At 38.1% G+C, this 20,218-nt stretch overlaps 1 protein-coding gene across 3 annotated transcripts in view; it reads right to left on the minus strand.

Annotated features, from left to right (window-relative positions):
• The window catches only part of COL19A1 (collagen type XIX alpha 1 chain), a 181,860-nt gene extending 165,727 nt beyond the window's left edge, over window positions 1–16,133 (minus strand). For 2 of the 3 annotated variants that reach the window (XR_010027253.1, XM_063152974.1), the window contains exons 1-4: window positions 15,986–16,133; window positions 13,878–14,004; window positions 5,402–5,476; window positions 4,792–4,891 (exon numbers count right to left, since the gene is read on the minus strand). Coding sequence is in view for 2 of the 3 variants with exons in the window: in XM_063152974.1 (XP_063009044.1) it covers window positions 4,792–4,891; window positions 5,402–5,476; window positions 13,878–13,968 (266 nt within the window). In the remaining variant the exon portion in view is untranslated. Of the gene's footprint in view, window positions 1–4,791; window positions 4,892–5,401; window positions 5,477–13,877; window positions 14,005–14,846; window positions 15,006–15,985 lie in introns of those variants that run through there. The other variant, XM_063152975.1, reaches the window with a different exon arrangement.
• Between the last annotated feature and the right edge of the window lie 4,085 nt (window positions 16,134–20,218).

The raw sequence follows: 20,218 nt of genomic DNA on the forward strand, positions 1-20,218 counted from the left end.
AATGCATTAAACTTCCTAAAATGTGTCTTAAAATGTTTTTCAAGAAGACTGTTGAAACTAACTCTGATGTTCGAAACAAATGCCATGTACAAAAATAATAAAAAGTCATGCCCATGAGGATCTTCATGGAGAGCTGAAGTTTATGAAAGGAAGCCAATATTTTTTAGTTTGGTGAAGAGAGTGGTCTCAGTAGATACAGCCAGAGAACAGACAGCAAAAGAAAGTGGTTGCAAATTCACATAGAGATATGTGGCTTTGGGAAAGCAAATCGCTGTCTGTGAAAAGGCTTCTAACAGTGAGCACAGAAACCTCCGCACCTGATGCCAGCTGTGCTCTAGGAAAATGGAATTCCCTCCACATTTTTTTGCAATTAAAAAGCTTAGCACTAAAAACAATCAGAAAACCCCACATAAATATTATTCATCACCAATTTCTGTTCTTAGCAGAAAGAATCCTCCTGCCTGGAATTTACTGAGGCAAGTGGGAACAGTATTTCTTCCTCCAGAAACAAGACATCCCAAGGAGGTGAAACACTTTCTCTGAAATATGGCCCAAGCCACAGCTCTTCTGGCAGCAGTGAGTAACAACTTTGCTGGTGGAGCTCATAGTCCAAATACAGTCAAAATCCAAGCTGCTTTGTAGTATCTTACAAAGAAAGGGGAAGAATTCCTAAAAGAGTCGTGAGAGTAATCCCAACTGCTGTAACCCAGATCATTTAACAGCCAGCTATGATAATCTCCTCAGCAAATTAATATGGTTTGTCAAGCCAAACAAACTACAAAATAAGAAAACTGTGACTGTGCCATGAAGATTTGCTAATCATAAACATCCATTTCAAAAACATTCTGAAACTCAGCCGAAACCAGCTTATTATCTCCTTTATTGGTGCTTTAAGAGAAGGAAAAAAACATGGCCCAGCAGCACCCTAGAAAATTGCGAATGAGGAGCAACTCATGTCTGATACATCTTTGGAGAAAGACAGTGAAATTAATTTATCATAGAGCTATTTAAGGCAACTGAAGAACAAAGATTAGCCTAAAAGGTTTCATGTCCAGAAGTACTGAATACTGCTGGCAGGTCTAAAGGAATGCTACCAGCACAGAGCCCTGTTCTCCTTTATCAGCAAACTCTGTGCCACACTGGGATACACTACATGGGCAGAACATGTTAAAGTCTGGAAAAGAAATATGACTCTATGACGTATTTGTTGAGATAAAACTAAACCTTTATATAGTTACTATTTTTCTATGATTCTGTGGTGGGATTATGACTATATAATTAGATTGTCTGCCTAACAGTACTTTACTACAAGTTTATGACTCAAAAGCTCTGTTACACTGCTTTTCTCAGGAATAAGTTCTGTTAAAGTTCACTGAGAACTTCAATAAGCAATTCAAAGTTTTAATAAGAAAAGTATTACTGGCATTCCATTAATATTTTACAGTCATTTACATAAAGCATAAGAGCTATCCATCTGCTATTACAAGACAAAATATATACAGAACTGTGCCACAAAAAAAGAGAAAGACCTACAGCTGAAGTCCAACATAAATAAACATAATCAATTTACCAAGCTGACAGTGCATTGTAAATTATTTACAACATATAAATAGGTGAAACACTACTCCAGGTTCATTGAAAAAAACCAAAATGGCATCAGAGAAGAAAAATGGCACAGCATAGCTTTCTATTACCCACACTACAACTGAATGAATGAAATGCAAGAGGAGATGTGCCAAGTTACTTGATACTTGCTAGTCAGCTTAATCAGATACTCTCAATTTCCTGCAGGATGGATAACAAACACTGTTCTGCTGCTTATTGCACACCACGTCTGCTGAAATATTTTCTGAGGCAGAATGATCCCTAAAGCCGTCTAATAACACAAGGGGTCTGGAACCACGCAACCCGACATAATGTAAGAGAAGTAGGTTTAAATAAAAAGAATTAATTAAAAGATCTTGTACATGGGTAACTGAGATAGTAAATTATAAGGTTATGATGACAGATACCCAAGTTTCTGACTATCCTTTATTGTAACCCTACCATGCAAAAACCCAAAACTCAACTTTGCCATCTGCCATCTGCCCTTATTTTAAAGAATCATCCTAAAAGTTCAGAAAAGTTTAAAAAGCAACACACTTAAAACAAAATTTTAAAAAACTATTTGTCCGAAGTATTCTCTCAATACCAGAAAAACATTTTATATTCAACAAACTGAAATAATTAAGAACAGAATTCATCTTTTAATGACATGCATTTGTGTGAAGAAAGGTTAATAAAGGATGAGCAAGATTATTGCCATGAATAACAAGGATTTAATTTTAGAAATTCTGCAGTGCTTGCATGTTATTGAAAACCATTTTAACCCTTTCATTGTTCAGGAAGGTATATGTATGAGGTACTACTTACTTACACAGCAAGCTGACTGAAAATCTTATCTCTTACCTCATTATCATCAATAACACAGTATTAATTTTCTGCCTAACTATATTCATTTTTCTGCCTAATTTTATTCATATATTAGCACTGATATGCATTTTATTAATCATCATCTCAGTTGCTTCATCCAGCTAAATTTTTCATCCATTAGAGATGCATATTTCTAGGGAAAACTAGAAAGATTTTCTCTTTCATTTTACTTTAATGGGGATACACAGAATAAAAAAATAGGGACAGTGAGGAGTGTGAGAACCAAGAGACCATGAGAACCAAGCCACCTCCCTCCCAGGTTTACCCCTAACTGAAATTCTTTAGCCCCTGCCCAAGTTACACTGAAAATGGGGAAAAACCAGATAGCCATTTTTCTCTCCTTTCTCTCCTTTACTATAATTTTTTTCCTATATTTTATGTCATCATCTCCTTTATGATGACATAAAATATAGGAAAAAATATATAGTAAAAAAAAAAATAAGCCAAACAAAACAACCATTGTGACTTTCCTTGCAATAGCTGGTAGTTAGGGCTTTGCTAGGTCAGAGCTATCAGCCATGGTGTGAATTCCCCATTTTCATTGCCTTCATTAATAAACTGTTTTCAAAAGAAGAAGAAAAAAAGACAGTAGTATTCAGGCCCACTAAATAAAGCTAAGAAAAAAAGCTTTATGTTTTTTAACCTCAACATGACCTCTCAGACCACTTCTGAAACCACTCAGAAATTCTTAGAAATCAATACTTTGAATCAAGAAATTTACCTCAAAGTAATATGAATTTTAAATAATTAACCCTTTTGCAATTTCTATCTCCTCTCTGTTCCATTTTTGGCACTAATTTTCTCAGTGTTTCAAAATAAAGTCGGCTCACAAGATGCATTTCTGAGCCCTACTTAGCTTCTTATTCCTAAAGGAAAATTGCTCCACATTTTTTGCTATTGCTTCCATTTTCTACGTTTCTGTAGTTTAATGTTTCCCTAAAATTCCCATAAATTGGATAAAAAGGCTTGTAAAAAAAAGGAAAAATTAATATTTTTTTAAAGGAAAGTTTTCTTACTAAAAATCTCTCAAAATAATTTTTAGTAAAAACATTTATGGGTGGTACCTACTATGTCCTGTTACTCTTCTAAAGACAATCTGGATGATATTGGAAAGGTCCTAATAAAAGAAGAGCACTCTTTGTCTCAAGTAATTTTGTCCAGTCAATTTTCCTTCCATAGCATCCAATGTATTTTAAAAAAGAGATAGTGATTAGTTAAATTTTGCACAATTACACAAGCACAAAAATTTGCACTTACAGTATCTAATATATCAGAAAAACTTAGAGAACGTAAACGTTCTAAATTACTAGATAAATTCTTTCCGTAGTCACACTCCTCCCACAAAGATCATTTGTTTTGTGTCTGGTTGCCTCCAACTCTGCTCTTCTTCCTTCCCCCTGGCCTCACGCTGCTCACAGTCCCTCTGTGCTATGCCCAGGATCCAAGCAAAGGGGAAGTCCAAGGGCCAGGTGCGTTTTTTACCAAGCAAGCTGGAGCCAGACCTCTTGCAACAGAAAATACCCAACCTGAAGACATGGGATTACAGTTGCTTCCCTCGTCATCGCAGGAACACGCTGTACAGAAACCACAGTCCCATGACTCAGAGCACATCTCAACCAAGAAGCTCTGAGATGATCCTCTCTCTCCACTGAGCTCAGGGAACTTGAAACTACATTCCTAACTGCTTCTTGACATTTCCTTGTCCCTGTGCAAACTGAAGGCCATCCAATCCAATTGTGCCCTGCTCTCTTTCACTCTCCTTTTGATTTTTCGAGCAGTCTCTGCTTTTCATCCCATCCTGTGCCAGAATAGGATTTTGCCTACTTTCTCCTCTACACCTAATGCCCACTATTCTGTTGCTGCTCAAAGGCAAAATGTGAATACCAGGGAAAAAAAAAAATTGCATTCAAGGAAATGGTGATACTCTCTCTCTTTTTAATCTTGCCAGCAGTAGTGAGAGAGGACAGACAACTTCACTGAGAGGAGATTAGTATAATACTTCCTGTCATACCATGAAAGTTATGGGTTTCCTTTGTTTTATAAATATTAATGTATTAACAGTGGACTTTTCAGTATTAGAATAATGATTTGAGTAAGTGCTATTTACAATTAACTTACTACCTATGTACTCCCAGATTCCAGAAGGATAGCACACCAAAATCAAAATGCTTCCTACAGAAAAAAACTGAAAAAAAGCTTAAAAACAGCCATACTGCTTTCTGTGGCATTCTTTGGATGCATTTTCAGTGAACCAGTTAATTAGTAGCTTTGAGGCTGAGCTCTATCTTTTAAAAGCTAAGCATGAAAATAGTGTCTTACCTTGTATCTCTAATGAGAGGTGCACTTCCCAGTTTAAAACAGATCTTTTCCCCACCACAAGATGTTTGCCTTAAAGAAAAGCTTTCTGCCAGATCAAACCCTGTAAAATAGAACACAAAACAATACAATTATAATGGAATTTAAATACTGTAAGTAAAAAATAATTTTTAGCATACTTGAATACAATCATATCAGCATTTCTAGAAATATAGACTGACAAGATATTTAGAAAAGTAGAACTTGAAGTCAGAAAAACTTTCAATATTTATTTTATTAGAACTATTCATGCAAAATTCACTTGGGTAGATGACTTTAAAACCTGAAAAATGAATTTTCTAGTTCTTTTATCATCTGAATTGATAAGAATGCAGGATGATTGGAAAAAAAACATGGAAATTAGCGTGGCTGCCAAACTTGAACCAATATTTTTGGGGATAAAAGTTCTGGGATGCTGCCACCTTCCTGGGAGGAGCAGCAGCTTTTGGTGCTTGGGGATGGCATTCTGTCCTAACCTTTCAATTTTAAAGCCAGCTTCAGTCAGACTATAATTACATCCAGCAAACATTAGCAGCTAATTAATACAGATATCCATATTAGCTTGGTCATTTACCTGATACACCACGACTGTCTCTGTTGATTTGCTTGAGATGACGGGAAACAGTTTTCATTAAAGGACACACAGCACCTTCAAGAGAACACAGTTTAGTATCTACAGTAAAATGGTATCAAACTAACAGAATTGAACAAACTATCATGGTAGTTATAGTAATATTGACAGGAATGTTTCTTTTTGTCGCTTTAGGATATGAAAAGCAGCAATAAAACAAATTACAAAATCTAATCAAAAGCAAATTTTATACTACACTTCCAATAATATAAGCAGATAGAATTTTTATCACATTTTAATTCAGCTGCCTGTGGTTAAAGTTCATATAAACAATAGCCAGAAGAAAACCATTAAATTCTTACCATGCTGTTTCCATTTATAACACTCTAGAAAACAGTATTATCTGTTCCAAGTTCTTTTTTGTATTTCTCACTGTGTTACTAGAAAATATTTGCCCCCATTCATGAATATGAAACAATATTGTATTTGGGGGAAAAAAAAGCACAAAAATTAAGTAGGGGAGTAGTCTGGACCAAAGTATTTTGGTAAGCAAACAGAATGTTCTAAAATTTGGAACATGGTAAACTGAGGTTAAATCTAACTGAATCCTTAGATAAGACACTGTATTATTAATATGCAATATTAATTATTATTACTTCTTACTTGCATTAAGTCATTTATGCTCTTTTTTTTTAATAGATATACAAGGATGTCCACTTTTAAGAAGGAAATACAGGAAAATGTCACTTTTGTGCAGGAGTCTGAAATAAGGCTTGCTATTTAACGAGTTTTGCAAATAGCCCTGCTAAATTCTTAAAAAAAAACCCTAGTAAATCAAAGACGACAAGTTGCGCTATTTGGCCTGTCAACTTATCAAGCACAGAGCTTTGTGAGCTGATGCAACAGAAAAGATGTCCAAGGTGTATCTGAAGCTGCTGAGCAGTGAAGGTCAAGGCACCTTCTATACCATTAGTTCAATTAAAAAAGTAAGGAATGTCCTACCATTAACCTGGAAATTATCTATATTTGAATGTTTCATGAGAGCATCCAGACCAAACAATGGTATTAAAAATAGCTAAATTTGTAATCTTAAAGCATGTGAAATTTGTCATTCATTATGTAGTTATGTAGACAGCATATTTTCCTTCAAAACTCTTAAATGCTATTAAATATATTTCAGAATTTGATCTCAATTAAGAATGGCTAGTTGGAAATAACTAGTAAAAGTGACAATATATCATATAATACAGACATAAAGACACGCCCTGATAATATGCGTAATGAAAGCTATGTCAACTATATAAAGAACAGACTGGATGAAACACTTTTTTTTTTTTTGTAAAATTCATTAAGTTCCATGCACTTCACATGTAAAATTACAGTTACAACTAACAATTGACTACTACAAGGAACATCACAGATAAATTAATTTACTTCTAAGGCTCTCAGAGAATAAATTTTTTCTTTCCCTAATACAGATCCATAAATACATGGATATGCATGTTTTTCCCTGTACAGACAGAGTTTCATGATAAAAGAGATGAAATATATGCATGAAAAACTCTGTAAAGTCCCATTCCCCAGAAAAGACACTGAACTGTAAAGAATATTCATGTTGAAAACTCTGAAGTGAAATCTTTCATCATTCTTGGTTAGCAGGAAGTTTTATACAGTGAGAAAAGCATTTGCTGGAATTACACAGTAACATAGCAATTTCAATACACCAGTTGATGTATACACACATGGCACAGAAACAGGTTCACCTTAGATACCCTTTAGTTTACAAACCTCAAGCTTCAATCAAATACAGATCATTGAACTATAGAATTCTATACACAGCCACTCTAAACCAATGAATGCTGTTAGGGTACATTTACATAACTATAGCTCTAAGAAATAAGCTGACATAAAGGAAGCCATTTATGGCTGAAGTCACAAAAGAATGTCAGACATACATGGACAGATGTTTTTTCCTAAATCAGCAGGTTTCCTAAGGGCCTTTTTCAAAAATATTCAATAAATTTCAAGGTAGATTCTCTTTTTGGTTAAATTCTTGGCAGTACTTTTAAGAGCAGACAAAGAGTATTTATTGCTGATTTTATCCTAAACTGATGTAAGCTTTTGAGAACTTGGGACACAAGTGTGCTTTTTTTTTTTCCCCAGCATTAACTTACATGAGCGTTGAGCAGTGAAAGACTAGAAAGTTTGAGCCTATTCCCCACAGCCACTTTCTTCCAAATAAAGACTCAAGCCTTAATTTTTGTGCTATCCAGATGATAGCGATGATTCCTCACATGCCACAGACTGGACCGTGGACCTATTTTTATCAGTGGCACAAGAGTCACAGCATAGACAGGCCATTTAAGTGTTAGTTATTTATTTGTATTCCACATCCCCAAAAGAACTGAAAGAGTTACACGAATCTTCTATTGCACTCCTTTAGTTCAGTGCTATTCCTTCTACCAGAGAGCTAAGGGAAAACTCTCAAATAACAAGACCAAACTCTCTCCATACCATGACTGACAACTTTCATTACTACAGAGTGATGAAAACTCTTTCTGCAGTTACAGCCTGTATAGTTAACCTCTTCCACGATTTTTTAACTGCTAGAAGATCCTTAAATTTTCTTTAGCCTGAGACAAAACAGGCAGTTTGCCCATTCAACATGTGGGCAGCTGAACGACAAGGTCTACATGAAGACATTCAGGAAAGAAAAAGAACAAGATAAACACTTGCTCTTAATCCAGTGGGAAATCATGAATCTACCTGGCCTATTAAAATACATTATTATAAAATTCATGAAATAGTAAGAAGAATAAGCTTACATTTATGCACTAGATTGCCCTGCACATGATAAAACTGCATCTGCGTAGACTGAAATAAAAAATTCATATTAAACCAGTGATATCATAGGTCAAGTTAACGTATCTTTAAATTAATGATATCTTTACCTATCCATAAAAAAAAGTTGGCCTGGATCTTCATAAATCAATGAGTTCCAGCTATGAGCTTATTAATATAAAATCAATACAATAATCTTGAAAATATTGATTTATTCAGACCAAGCAGGTACATCACAGATCATTGTCATCTCCCTCATTACTAAGATTAATAAGAATTTTTTGGGGTTTTTTTCTAATAGCATAATTAAAAAAAAAAAAAAAAAGGCATTGCATGTAGATATATCTGTTGCAATGTGCAATGGCGCTTTCCAAATTCCTGGAATGATCAGGACACCTGTTGAAGCACACTGCAACTTCCATCTAGGCACCATGCTCAGCTTTCCATTCCATGCAAACAAGGACAAAAGAGACTGTGGTGTGTGCCTCAGTCTCCCTCTTACAGATAGATATCTCTTGTGTGCACTTCCTGAGTGGGAACTGAAACTTCCAACGGGCAGTCTTGGCTTCTCCAGATCAGTATAACCTGTAATGGCTAGATTCACATCACAAGTACCCATCTGCTACTTTATAACCAAACTTCACATTCAGGTGAAGTTTTTAGCTGCCGTCTACCACCACTGACATGCACATTGCAAACGCACTGAAGCTTCCATCAGTAACCACGACCACACCAATGAAAGTGGCCAAACACCAAAGCCCAACCTAATGTATATCCACGTCCTGTGTCGACTCAAGCTTCAGGCAGAAACCCATATTACCTAAGATTTTTCTCATACTTCCCATACATGGATCAGGCTTCATAAACACACAGATACAGGCAACCTCTTCAGAGCTAGCCACACACTTGCAAATATCAGCAATGATATCCAGTAAGCCCACCTCAAACATATTCATAATGAAAATAAGCAGATCCAGCTGGCTTGCTTTCAAGGTCAAGAATTCAGATTTCTTACATATCTCTAGCCTCAAGTATACAGGCATGTGATTTTTTTGTATTCTGTTATTTTACTCTGTAAAGAAGATTATATTACATTAAAACGTATATGTTAATTAAGACAAGGGTGGGAAGAACGAAGGGAACTTGATACAGTAAAGAAGTCAATTTCAAGTCTGGTGACTATTTAGATGGTTATGAAGTAACGTAACAGCATTGGCAGGCAGAAATAAGAAATCCAAGAAACAGAGTTCAAGGATTAGGATATTCACACTAGGCCCCTGGGGAACTATATTCTCCCATGAAGAAGAGAGAAAGTAGTGAAAGTAGCAGTGAAGTAATGAAGTAAGTAGTGAAAAGCAGGTCTTCATATTATTTGAGACAACCAGCACTACTCAACTTCAACTTCTCAACTTGAACACATTCAACACACCTCTCAACTTCATTGAGACAACCAGCACCACTTCACCAAGGGCAAGTCTTGCATGACTAACTCAGTGGCCTTGCACAATGGAGTGACTGCATCAGTGGACAAGGGAAGAGCTATGCATGTCATCTGGATTTCTGCAAGGCCTTTGACATGGTCCCCACAATATCTCTGAATTGTAAAGGTTGGGATTTGCTGTGTGGACTGCTCAGAGAATGATTAATTGTTTGGACAGTCACATCTAGAGTGGAGTGGTCAACTCCTCAATCTCCAGATGGAAAACAGTGGCAAGTGGTGTCCCGTTTGGGATCAATGTTATTTAATTAATTAATGACATAGATGAAGGGATTGAGTGCACCCTCAGCATATTTGCAGATGACACCAAGCTGAGTGGTGCAGTTGACACACCTGAAGGACAGGATGTCATCCAGAGGGACCTGGACAAGTTTGAGAATTGGGCTCATAGGAATCTTGTGAGGTTCAACAACCTCATGAGATGCTGCACCTGGGAAATACTCAGTATCAAAACAGACTGAGGGTTGAAGGAATTGCGAGCAGCCCTGACAAGAAGGCTTTGAGAATACTGATGGATGAAAAGCTGGAGATGAGCTGACAATGTGTGCTCACATCCCAGAAAGCCAATCATACCCTGGGCTACATCTAAAGAAGCATGGCTAACAGACCAAGAGAAGTGATTCTGCCCATCATCTCTCATGAAAAGTCCCCCACCCTGGCTACTGCATCCAACTCCAGGGCCCCAGCACAAGAAAGACGTGGACCTGCTGGAACAGGTGCAAAGGAAGGCCACAAAAACAATCAGAGAGCTGGGGCATCTCTCCTGAGAACGAAGGTTTTCAGCCTGGAGAAGAGAAGGCTCCAGGGGGACCTCACTACATCCTTCTAGCCAGTGGGCCTGTAAGAAAGATGGGTACAGACTTGTCATCGGGACCTGTTGTGACAGGACAAGGCCTAATGGTTATAAATAAAAGAAGTTAGATTTAGACTAGACTTGACAATAATGGTGGTGAAACACTGGAATAGGTTGCCCAGAGATGTGGTAGATGGCCCATCCCTGGAAACATTCAAGGCCAGGTCAGATGGGAATATCAGGAAAATGAAGACATTGAACATGAGAGATACTGTAGGGTCATTATATTGATTTGGAGAAGTATCTAGCTGTACTAAAACATTAAAAGCAAAAAGTTGGACTGATTTACATACTTGAAATCACTCACTGTATTTGGGCTAAAGCGCCTATCTAAAATCATGATCCACAGTCAATACTTTTCATAGCACGTTCCATGTCAAAAGACAAGGAAAATTCACCATGCCTATTAGTCTCAGGACTCTGTTTATACTACATTTTTCATGGATCAGCAAGTGACTTTAAAAAACTCTAATTGTAAAAGAAAGTTGAAAAAGAAGCAATGATCTGGGAATGAGACAGAATAGTAGTATTCTTAATATAAAACTGTCAGGAATGATCAAGTTAGAACTTCACATGTCACTACAGAAAGAGCTAACGTCCACACTCAAACCCCAAGTATTCCCAATAATAATAAGTTGACAACATGAAGAAAGTATGCTTGCAGTCAGATCAAAAATATGCCTCTGGAAAACTCCTGAACTCTCTCCCCTCAGATTTGCTATACCCCATCATGGGAAGCGAGTGCTTCCTTCTAATGAACACGAAGCATATCAAAACATGACCACTGAAAGAAATCTTCTATGTGAATCTAATGCTTACTGGCACCCTCAGAGCCTAAGGAGGACTGCTCCAAGAAGATCCAGCATACTCTCTCAGCCTCTGACTCTTTTTTCAATTCTGGTATTTATTCATTACAATATTGGTCCAATGAGTAAGTCAAAGTATATTCAGCATGTCTGCTCAGAAAGCTCAAATCACTCCTTCCCCTAACCCACTTCCTTCTCTCACCACCCTCAAATTAATTCTAGTCTGCACTTTTCCATGTATTTGAAGCCATTCCTTTAGATTCAAGTAGATTGGGTGAGAAATATCAAGATGTAAATATAATAATTTCAGATTCTACCTAAATGAGCTTTGCTGGAAAAGTTTCCATTTTAGCCCAGAGAAATAAATGCTATGCATATGTTGTTGAAGGAAGAAAACCAAAAAGATTGTCTAGGCAGATATTGAAGGACAGATGCTGATTTAAACAGAACTTGTACATGGGAGGGAACAAAGGCCCAAGAAAGAATAACTGAATACAAGACAGGAAAAAAACCCCCAAACTTTTAGATATTACTCTCTCCATGAAGAAAGCAGATTTCAAATCTGTAACACATTCACTTGCATACAAATTATAAAACTGGAGCAAGACAACTTTGCCACACAGAGGACTCAGTTCAGCTGAACAGAGGGGAGTAACAAAAGGTTGGCAGAAGGATCTGTACCACTTTTACCGCTGCTCCACTTCTGGGTCCATTCCCAACTCCTGCTTTCTGGTCTATAACTCACATTTCTTTTTTCAATGCAAACTCTACTAAAGTCTCTTTCCTCTTATCAACTGGAGTTTATCTCTGGGCTTAACTCACACACCTGCTGTTGGCAGAGCCGCTCAAGCTGGCAGTTATCAGCTTGTTATTCCTCACCATCTGCCTGTACCTCCACAAACCAAAGAAGCCTCTTTCAATTGCACACCCTGAGTTATTCACAGGAGAGGTTCAACCTCTCCTTTTCTTCCTCACAGTTCAATTGGACCCACATTTGATCTATTTGTGGCAATCAGGCTAAGGAAAACTGCAACTTCACCATGGGCTGCTTAGCTACAAACTTCTAACAGAATGTACTCCTCAGTTCAGATACACTGTTTATTCACAGTTCAGTGTACCTGCCACATCTTCTGTGGCTGGCCCAACTTTTACTAAGGCATCATTTCATTAGGAAAAAAAATATAAAAGAAAAGAGACAATGCTTTCTGGAATTTTGTGTTAACAGTTTTCAGTCTATATCGCTTGGGAACCTTCTATACCGCACCATTTTAGCACTTTAAAAACTTCCCTTCTGCAACCCACTACCTAGCAATAACAGAGTAAAACCTATTTATCTTCTTTCAGACAGAATGATTTCACAGCTATGATGTAGGCTTGCTCTCTCAGAGGGGTTAAGAATAATTCATCAGCAGAGCACTTAGCCTCACTGCCCTAAAAATACAAGGGGAAAAAGACTTTGACTTAAATTCTGGCTCTTCACAATGCATTATTATTACCTCAGAGCCCACACATTACACTTATTATTTATTCATTATTACTGTTTATATTTTCCAAGGGTAGTAAAAGGATTATTTTCCTAGTCATGGACTTTTAAATTTCTTGGGCCTGAGTTATAAATGAGTTATTGAAATTCAAAGTTGTTGTTGTGTGTACAGTTTCTATTATCTTTCATAAGATTTCTGGAAAGGAGCAACGTTACTAAGAGTTAATTTTATTTTTGAGAAAAAGCCCAAGTCAATTTAAATGGCAATAAACATGTTCTCCTTGCTAATAATTGTAGAAAATTATAATAAGTTGAAGTACTTGCTGAGGCTGAGTAATTCTATAAAACTAATGTTCCATATTTGACAAGCACATATGATGTGTCTTTAAGACAGAATTTGCCACATTCTGGAGAGGCAATGTAGAGTTTAAGTGAGAACACTAGATAAAATGTGGAAAGTAAAAGAAAGAGGAAAACAGAGAAATATGAGAAAATTTGCAGAAGATGGGAAACAGCTTTTAAGTTAAACAATATCTTTTTACTTCTTTCCCCCATCTTCTTAGGAAAAAAAGGTTTTTTTCATTCTGTGTGAAATATATGACCAAGTTTAGGGATTAAGTAGAGGCGCAGTTAACATGAGCATTAGACTGTTTAGGTTAATGTGATAACTGGTCTGCACTAATAAAGCCACATGATTTTGTTCACAAAAGTTTTGCAAACTCTGATTTATAATCTTGTTTTGTATGGTAGGAAAAGAAAAGTACAAAATGAAACTCCTAGGAACTACAATTACAAAAAACATGAATCTTCCAAGCACAGGAAGCAAAAAGGCTGCTCTGGAACTGCTTCAAATTCAGTTCATTTCAGAAAAGAGATTAAAACAACCTTGTATAATTTTATTTGTTCATATTGCTTATTTTCTATGTCCTCTTGTTATTTGCTAAAAATTTTTCAGTACTGAGATTTACGCCTCTGATGGACAAGAAAAATGGAAGTACCTGTGTGGTCACTGACAGCCAGAGAAGTAGAAACAGGAAGGAGGAAGACTGCCATACAAAGCCAAACTACGCAGGATCCAATGTACTTCATCTCTCCCTGGACACATGTGAACAAACAGCTACAAATCTGAAACAAAAAATAAGCATATTCAGAACAATCTCGTCTTATTCTTCTCACCTCACCTTGTCAGAATGCTGCAAACAAGAACTTCTAAACTGTGAAGAGGAAATTGCTAGTCATATACAAGTGTATAATTTATCTGTTTAAGGAGCTACAAAAAAGGTTTATGCCAGTTTGGAAATAAATGATAAATACACTCCTTTTTAGTTCTTTATTAATGAACACAGAAGTAACACCTTAGAAATACTAACTTGGATATATTAATTGTAAAGGCACTGAATGTTCATTTCATTAGTAATTACTAATTTTCTTTTATATTTCTCAGCAAATTATTTTTCAATATTCAAAATATTAGTTAAACTGTTTGGTGTCACAACACTTACAGTGACTGCTAAGGTAGTCCTCAAATGGAACAAAGGCAACATGCAATTGTTTAACCACAAAAGAAACCAAAATGCAGTATTTCTCCACCTTACAAAGTGCCGAGAGCAGCCTATACTGAATTTCTAGTTTAAATCTCACAAAAGTACAGGCTTCAACAACACAAACTGGTACTGTCATTAGAGGACAAAAGCTTCTTTCTAAGCCAACTGCAACATATAAATACACATGAATTTAATGAAACACAGAAAATATCTAATATTTTTCTAATCACATCTTCTGTAAGAAAAGGAAATCACATACCTAAGATGCAATTGTTATAATTATTTTCGCAAGGCACCTTATTTATCATGAAAGCTATTCTGTCATATACTGACAGCAACTACATCATGATTAACTTTTCTAGCCTTCCCACCAGCAGCAAAGCGAATGCATGTTCAAATGAATTATCATTTAATTTCCTGCACCTGCTTTACAAGTAGGCATCGGGAACTCAGCAGAGCTGCCTCTCCGGAGCTCTGCTTTTCTGAAGGGCTCTGATCACCAGCACCGCCACCCCCTCGCTGCCGCCGCACCTCCGGGCTCGGGTCCTCTCCGCCGGCAGCTCCGGGAGGCTCCGCTCCCTCGCACCCCCGGGGCGCCCGTGCACCACGCGAGCCCCCGGCAGCGCGGACTCCAGCCGGCAGCGCCGTGTCCCTCGGATCGAGCCGCGCTTGCCGGAGGGAGGGCTCAGCCCCCGGGCGGGAAGGCGAGCGGGCAGCTCTCCCGGCCGGGCAGCGCCCGCGCCCCGCTGCCGGAGCCGCTCTCCGGCCCCCGGCCCCGGGCTCCCTCCGCCGCCCGCCCCGTCCCCTGGCCCCGGCCCCGGCCCGGCCGCCGGCACCCGGGCAGCGAGGGAGGGCAGGCGGCCGCCGCCGCTTCCTCCGCAGCCCCGGGGCGGAGCGGGGCCGGAGCCCGCCCGGCCGGCGGCGCCTGCGAGCGGGGCAGCCCCGGGGCGGCGGCGGCACCTGCCCGGGCCAGCAGGTGAGGGCTGCCCCGGCCGGGGCGGCATCGGCCCCACGGGGCCGGGCCTGGGCCGGGCTGTGCCCCAGAGCCGCGGGCGGCGCGGTGCCCCCTCCCCGCCGGGCACTGCCCGCCCGAGCCCGCTCGCTCACCCGCGCGCTCCCTCACGCTGCGGGCAGGCCACCGGCACGCGTGCTGGCTACAAGGTAGGCTTTTAAACGTAAATATATGCACAATCAGCGCAGTGGCAATTCGCAACAGTTTAATCAGTTTTGTAAATTACTGCTCATTTAGCAGGGCTGTTTTTATTTGCATATCTTAGCGTACACCTATTGTCACCCACTAGCATATGCAAGGTATTTACACAATCATAAGCAGAATACTATGGCACAGGCTGATTACAGTACATTAAAAACTTACCGTATACATCATGTTTATATAAGACATAGTTAATATTAGCAATGATAAACTTAAATGACAGTTTTGGAAATCAAAACCAAAAACCCTTGAACAAAAAAACCTCAAAACAAGCCAGGAATAGTGTACGTGTGTGAGTGTGCACATGAAAGATGTCTAGATAGTTGACTACACATAGTGAGTGGCTTACCTTTAATTTCTTTATTGGTGTGTCCCCCAGAAGCACTGAAAATGCCTGTACAGAGCTGCTGTAGTGCCGAGGAGTTGCTAGAGTGAGTCTCCAAAGAGTGGTAGAGGGGGATGCAGCTCTGTCCTTATTAGTCTCACAGTGTGACCCTCCCACTCAGTGAGCACAGAATACTCTGCAAGAAAGAACAAACAGCCACCCAGACACAGATTTTACATAATTATATGTGCGCATCCCAAGTCAGGTAACAATGTAAGAAATGTTTGGAGTTTTTTTCTCCTTCCCCCTACCTCTCTAAAAGCACCCTCTCAGCAGTTCCATAAATTAGACAGCCGTGGTATGAATGCATGAATGAAAGAGTATCTGGTTTCTAGCTGTGAAGAACCAATTATGTACATTATTATACTGGCAGAAACTAGCTTTTATCTTTTAAGTGTAAGCATACATTAATTTTAGATACTTTTATATACTTCACCATAAATTTAAAAATCAGCCATGCAAGCAACCAAGAGAGTACGCCTATTTATGGCACTGATGCTGCAATGCACAGTGAATTACAGAAATTTGTTCTGTCTTTTTAAATCTATCATTTACAAACCCAAATGTTCTTGCATTTTAACTTGCATCTTACAAGTTAATATCATCTGTCAGTGATGGCATGGTGAGACTGAGCACTGCCACTGGCTCTTAGCTGAATTTGCCAAACTGCACTTTTGTCAGGTTCTCCAAGTGTGCTTGTGGCAGTTTTCTGAATTGCACTTTAAAGATGTGAACCAGATAGAAGGACAAAGAGAAGTAAAACAACTAGAAACAGATATATAGAAGACAGAGAGTAGGGCCTCAGTATTTTATCTATTTATTTATTTATTTATTTATATCCAAGACATATTTTACCTTTTTCTAGTTGAATTATTCTGACGGGAGAAAAAAAGGAAGGTGGTCATATGAAAATTTATCAGCTTAACATCAATTTAGCCAGTTGGTCTTCAGATCAGAAAATATATAGGGTAAACTTTCTTCTACCCCCAGCTCCCATACCCCAAATCCTCCCACCCACTCAGCAGATTTTGTTTCCTCAGTGTTTCCTCATTTCAATCAAGATAACTAGCCAGTATAACCAACAAATCACATGGAAAGACATGATTATCTTCCTGGTTTGAATTTCAAAACAGTTGTTGTTCTTCCCAACTTAGAATCACGAGAGAAAGATGAAATTGCAGCTTACGTACACATCTGCTGGGGTGTTTTATTCCACGGCTTGCCACAGGCTTGTGGTGTAACTTTAGGCAAGTCACACTTCTTGCTTGCTCATTCTGAAAATTACAGAAAGTAAAGCTGTCTTACCTCTCAGGGTGAGGTGCAAGAGCCCAATCCTGCAGCTGACAAACCATCGGAGCATTCTTCTTCTCCTTCAGACTGTTCATTTGATAAAGGCCTCAATGTTAAGCTCTAATTCTGTGTTTCGGAGTTGTGAGATCCTCAGTTGAAACACCCTTTGTAAAAAGCCTGCCCATAATAAAAGGCTTAATCTTTTTTTTTTTTTTTTAATTTGAGAAGAACTGCATTACTCATTGCTCTTTCAAGCTACAAGATTCTAATTTTTTTACTTCTTTCTACATGTCCTAAATACCTGGATTCATCTACTTTACATGACTATAAAGCTCTGAAGTTGCTAAGCATTTTAATTGCATAAGAGTTGGCACATACAATCAGTTTATCCTTTAAAGAAATATTTCTTCTTAAAATTTCAGTAATGCTTCAAGGTCCAGACCCAAATATGATCTTCATTTCCTGTAAAGCAAGGATGTTGCTTCCCTTGCAAAATACTGACACTACAAATAGAAAACTAAATACCTCATTTGGACCATGTAAACTTAAAAAAATACTTTACATCTGCATGAAAGCAATAAGTAGAAGAATTAGAAACTGCTACAACCTTCTCTGGCTAATACATACACTTCCTGTACTCTGGGCCACATCTTCAACTAAACAGGATTATTCCAGTTTGCATAAATCAAAGGAATTACAGGGATTTACACTAGTTGAGGAGCACCACGTTAGGGACTGCCATATGTATTTATGGACAGCACTGTTGACATTATTAAAAACAGTTTGAATGACTTGTGACATGAAAATTGGGGAAAAGAAAAACCTTAATGTTTAAAAACCTCTGTCACGACCTCCAAAACCTGGTTTCTCTGTGTCTCCCATAATATAGGAAGGAAAGCCACAACTGGTGACGTATCTGTTGTTCCCAATAACAACTTAGAAATCCCAAACACTTCCTCACCTGCAGTTACTGATGCACTCCAGAGAAAATATCAATACATTGTCTTATCTTCTTTAAATCCAGGAAGTACTGGAAAAACTGATAAGCTGAAGCAGCAGCAGCCAAAGGATGATATCCCATCTTGTCTTTGCAGCAACATATTTTTCCAGCTATCTCAGAGTTTAGCTAAAGCACACAGAAGGCAGAATTAGACCTGGATCCAGGAAAGAGTCAAGGAAAATACACCAAGAAGCAGAAAGTAGAGAAATTTAGGTTTGAAGCCATACTTAGCACAGACATGCAGAGAACATTCCATCTCCTGTGCCAAGGCAAAACTGCTCCACTGAACAGCTTTTACTACAACTACAGTTGCAGGCAAGATGCAGAGGGAAAAGGTGAGAGAATCAGTGGGCTAAAGCACTGACTTTTTTATATAAAACTTTTCTTTATTGCTAACACTCACTTTCACCCTTTGTTTCTTTTCTTGTCATGATTAGTTATCCAAACCAGCCAAGTTGCATAATTCGCTCTCTGCGTGGTAACAGATTTGTCTCCATCTCGTTAGACCCACGTTTTAAACTGTTGCTTACAACAACACACATGCAGGAATGAAGCTGTAAACTTGGACAAAAGTCTTTAAAGGCAGCACTATCCTACTTGAAAAAAGTTTTGTAAAAGGAGATTAATTTGAAATGCCCCTTACCACGCAATTTCTCGCTGAATGTAGTGCTCAGTGTTTCTGTTCTGTTGAGTAAGCCCTTATGTGGCGTTGTTCCTTGCCAGATGATCCTTTCTGCCCTCTGCAAGATTTCCCGGTCACGACAACTGCATTCCACTGAAGCAATTAAAATATAAATGCTTTTAAATACATGAGACTGAACTATGGTGAACTTAGACGAAACAGGTGGAATCCCAGCCCTGGGGAAGTTAATGGAAATTTTAACATTGATGTAAATGGAGCAAAAATGTCACTCAAATGAGGGCACTTTGGCAAAAACTACATGAAAAGGGAATTATTTATATGCATGTGCACACATACTAAGCGCTCCTAAGCAGCAAAGCCAACAGAAAAGCTGGATGTCACTTCGTTTCTGCTATTGGAGACAAAAAGGAAAAAACCCAACTGCTACTTCTTCTACTGCATACTTAAGCAGGTCTCAGATTTTCAGTAGAGGGGCCAAAATAACTCAAAAAAAATACAGACAGAATACTTACCATTATAGTTTTGTGGTATTTGTTGTCTTAGCTCAGGCCTTTTCGCTACTCTTTGACACTTTACAATGTGTCCTAAAATAACCAATTGGTAGTAAATATAATGGTACAGCAACCAAAAAAAAAAAAAAAAAAAGAAAGAAAGAAAAAAAGGTACATTCTTTATCTTGGATTCCAATGCTACTGATAAACCCAATCTCAAAAATATAATCATTCACAATGTTTCATGTTATCTGGTTCTAATGTGTATTTTTAATAGTGGCATTTTAATTCAAAATATACACATTTCAAAGTAAATAAAGCAATGTTGTGATATATTGCTTATATTTACCAGTCACAAACATGCCAAAAGCTGTGTAGCTGTATCATATGCTTTGAACAGCATTCATTATTATTCAAAAAAATTACATTTCTCAGTATATACTGAGAAATGTAGTATATACTACTCTTTAAAGTTTTAGTTCAAAAATTCAAAAGCTAAGGTATTCAAACCTGAAATACTTCTGGATTTGTAGAATTCAGTAAAACATCAGTCCAGGCTTAGAGAAACAATGCTAAGATTAATAGCAATAAAATGTTCCTTATCTAGTGAAAGGCGCACTTTCCCTTTTCTTCCTATGGATATATATATATACATATAGCCATACCCTAAACAACTTGCAACAAGTTCTATTGTTTCATGAACCAAAGATACACAAAAAAAATTAAAGTTCATCACAGTTCTTCTTCCTCTTCTTGCCTTCATATGGAATGTG

The sequence above is a fragment of the Melospiza melodia genome, chromosome 3 (assembly GCF_035770615.1).
Source record: "Melospiza melodia melodia isolate bMelMel2 chromosome 3, bMelMel2.pri, whole genome shotgun sequence".
Taxonomy (NCBI): Eukaryota; Metazoa; Chordata; class Aves; order Passeriformes; family Passerellidae; genus Melospiza; species Melospiza melodia.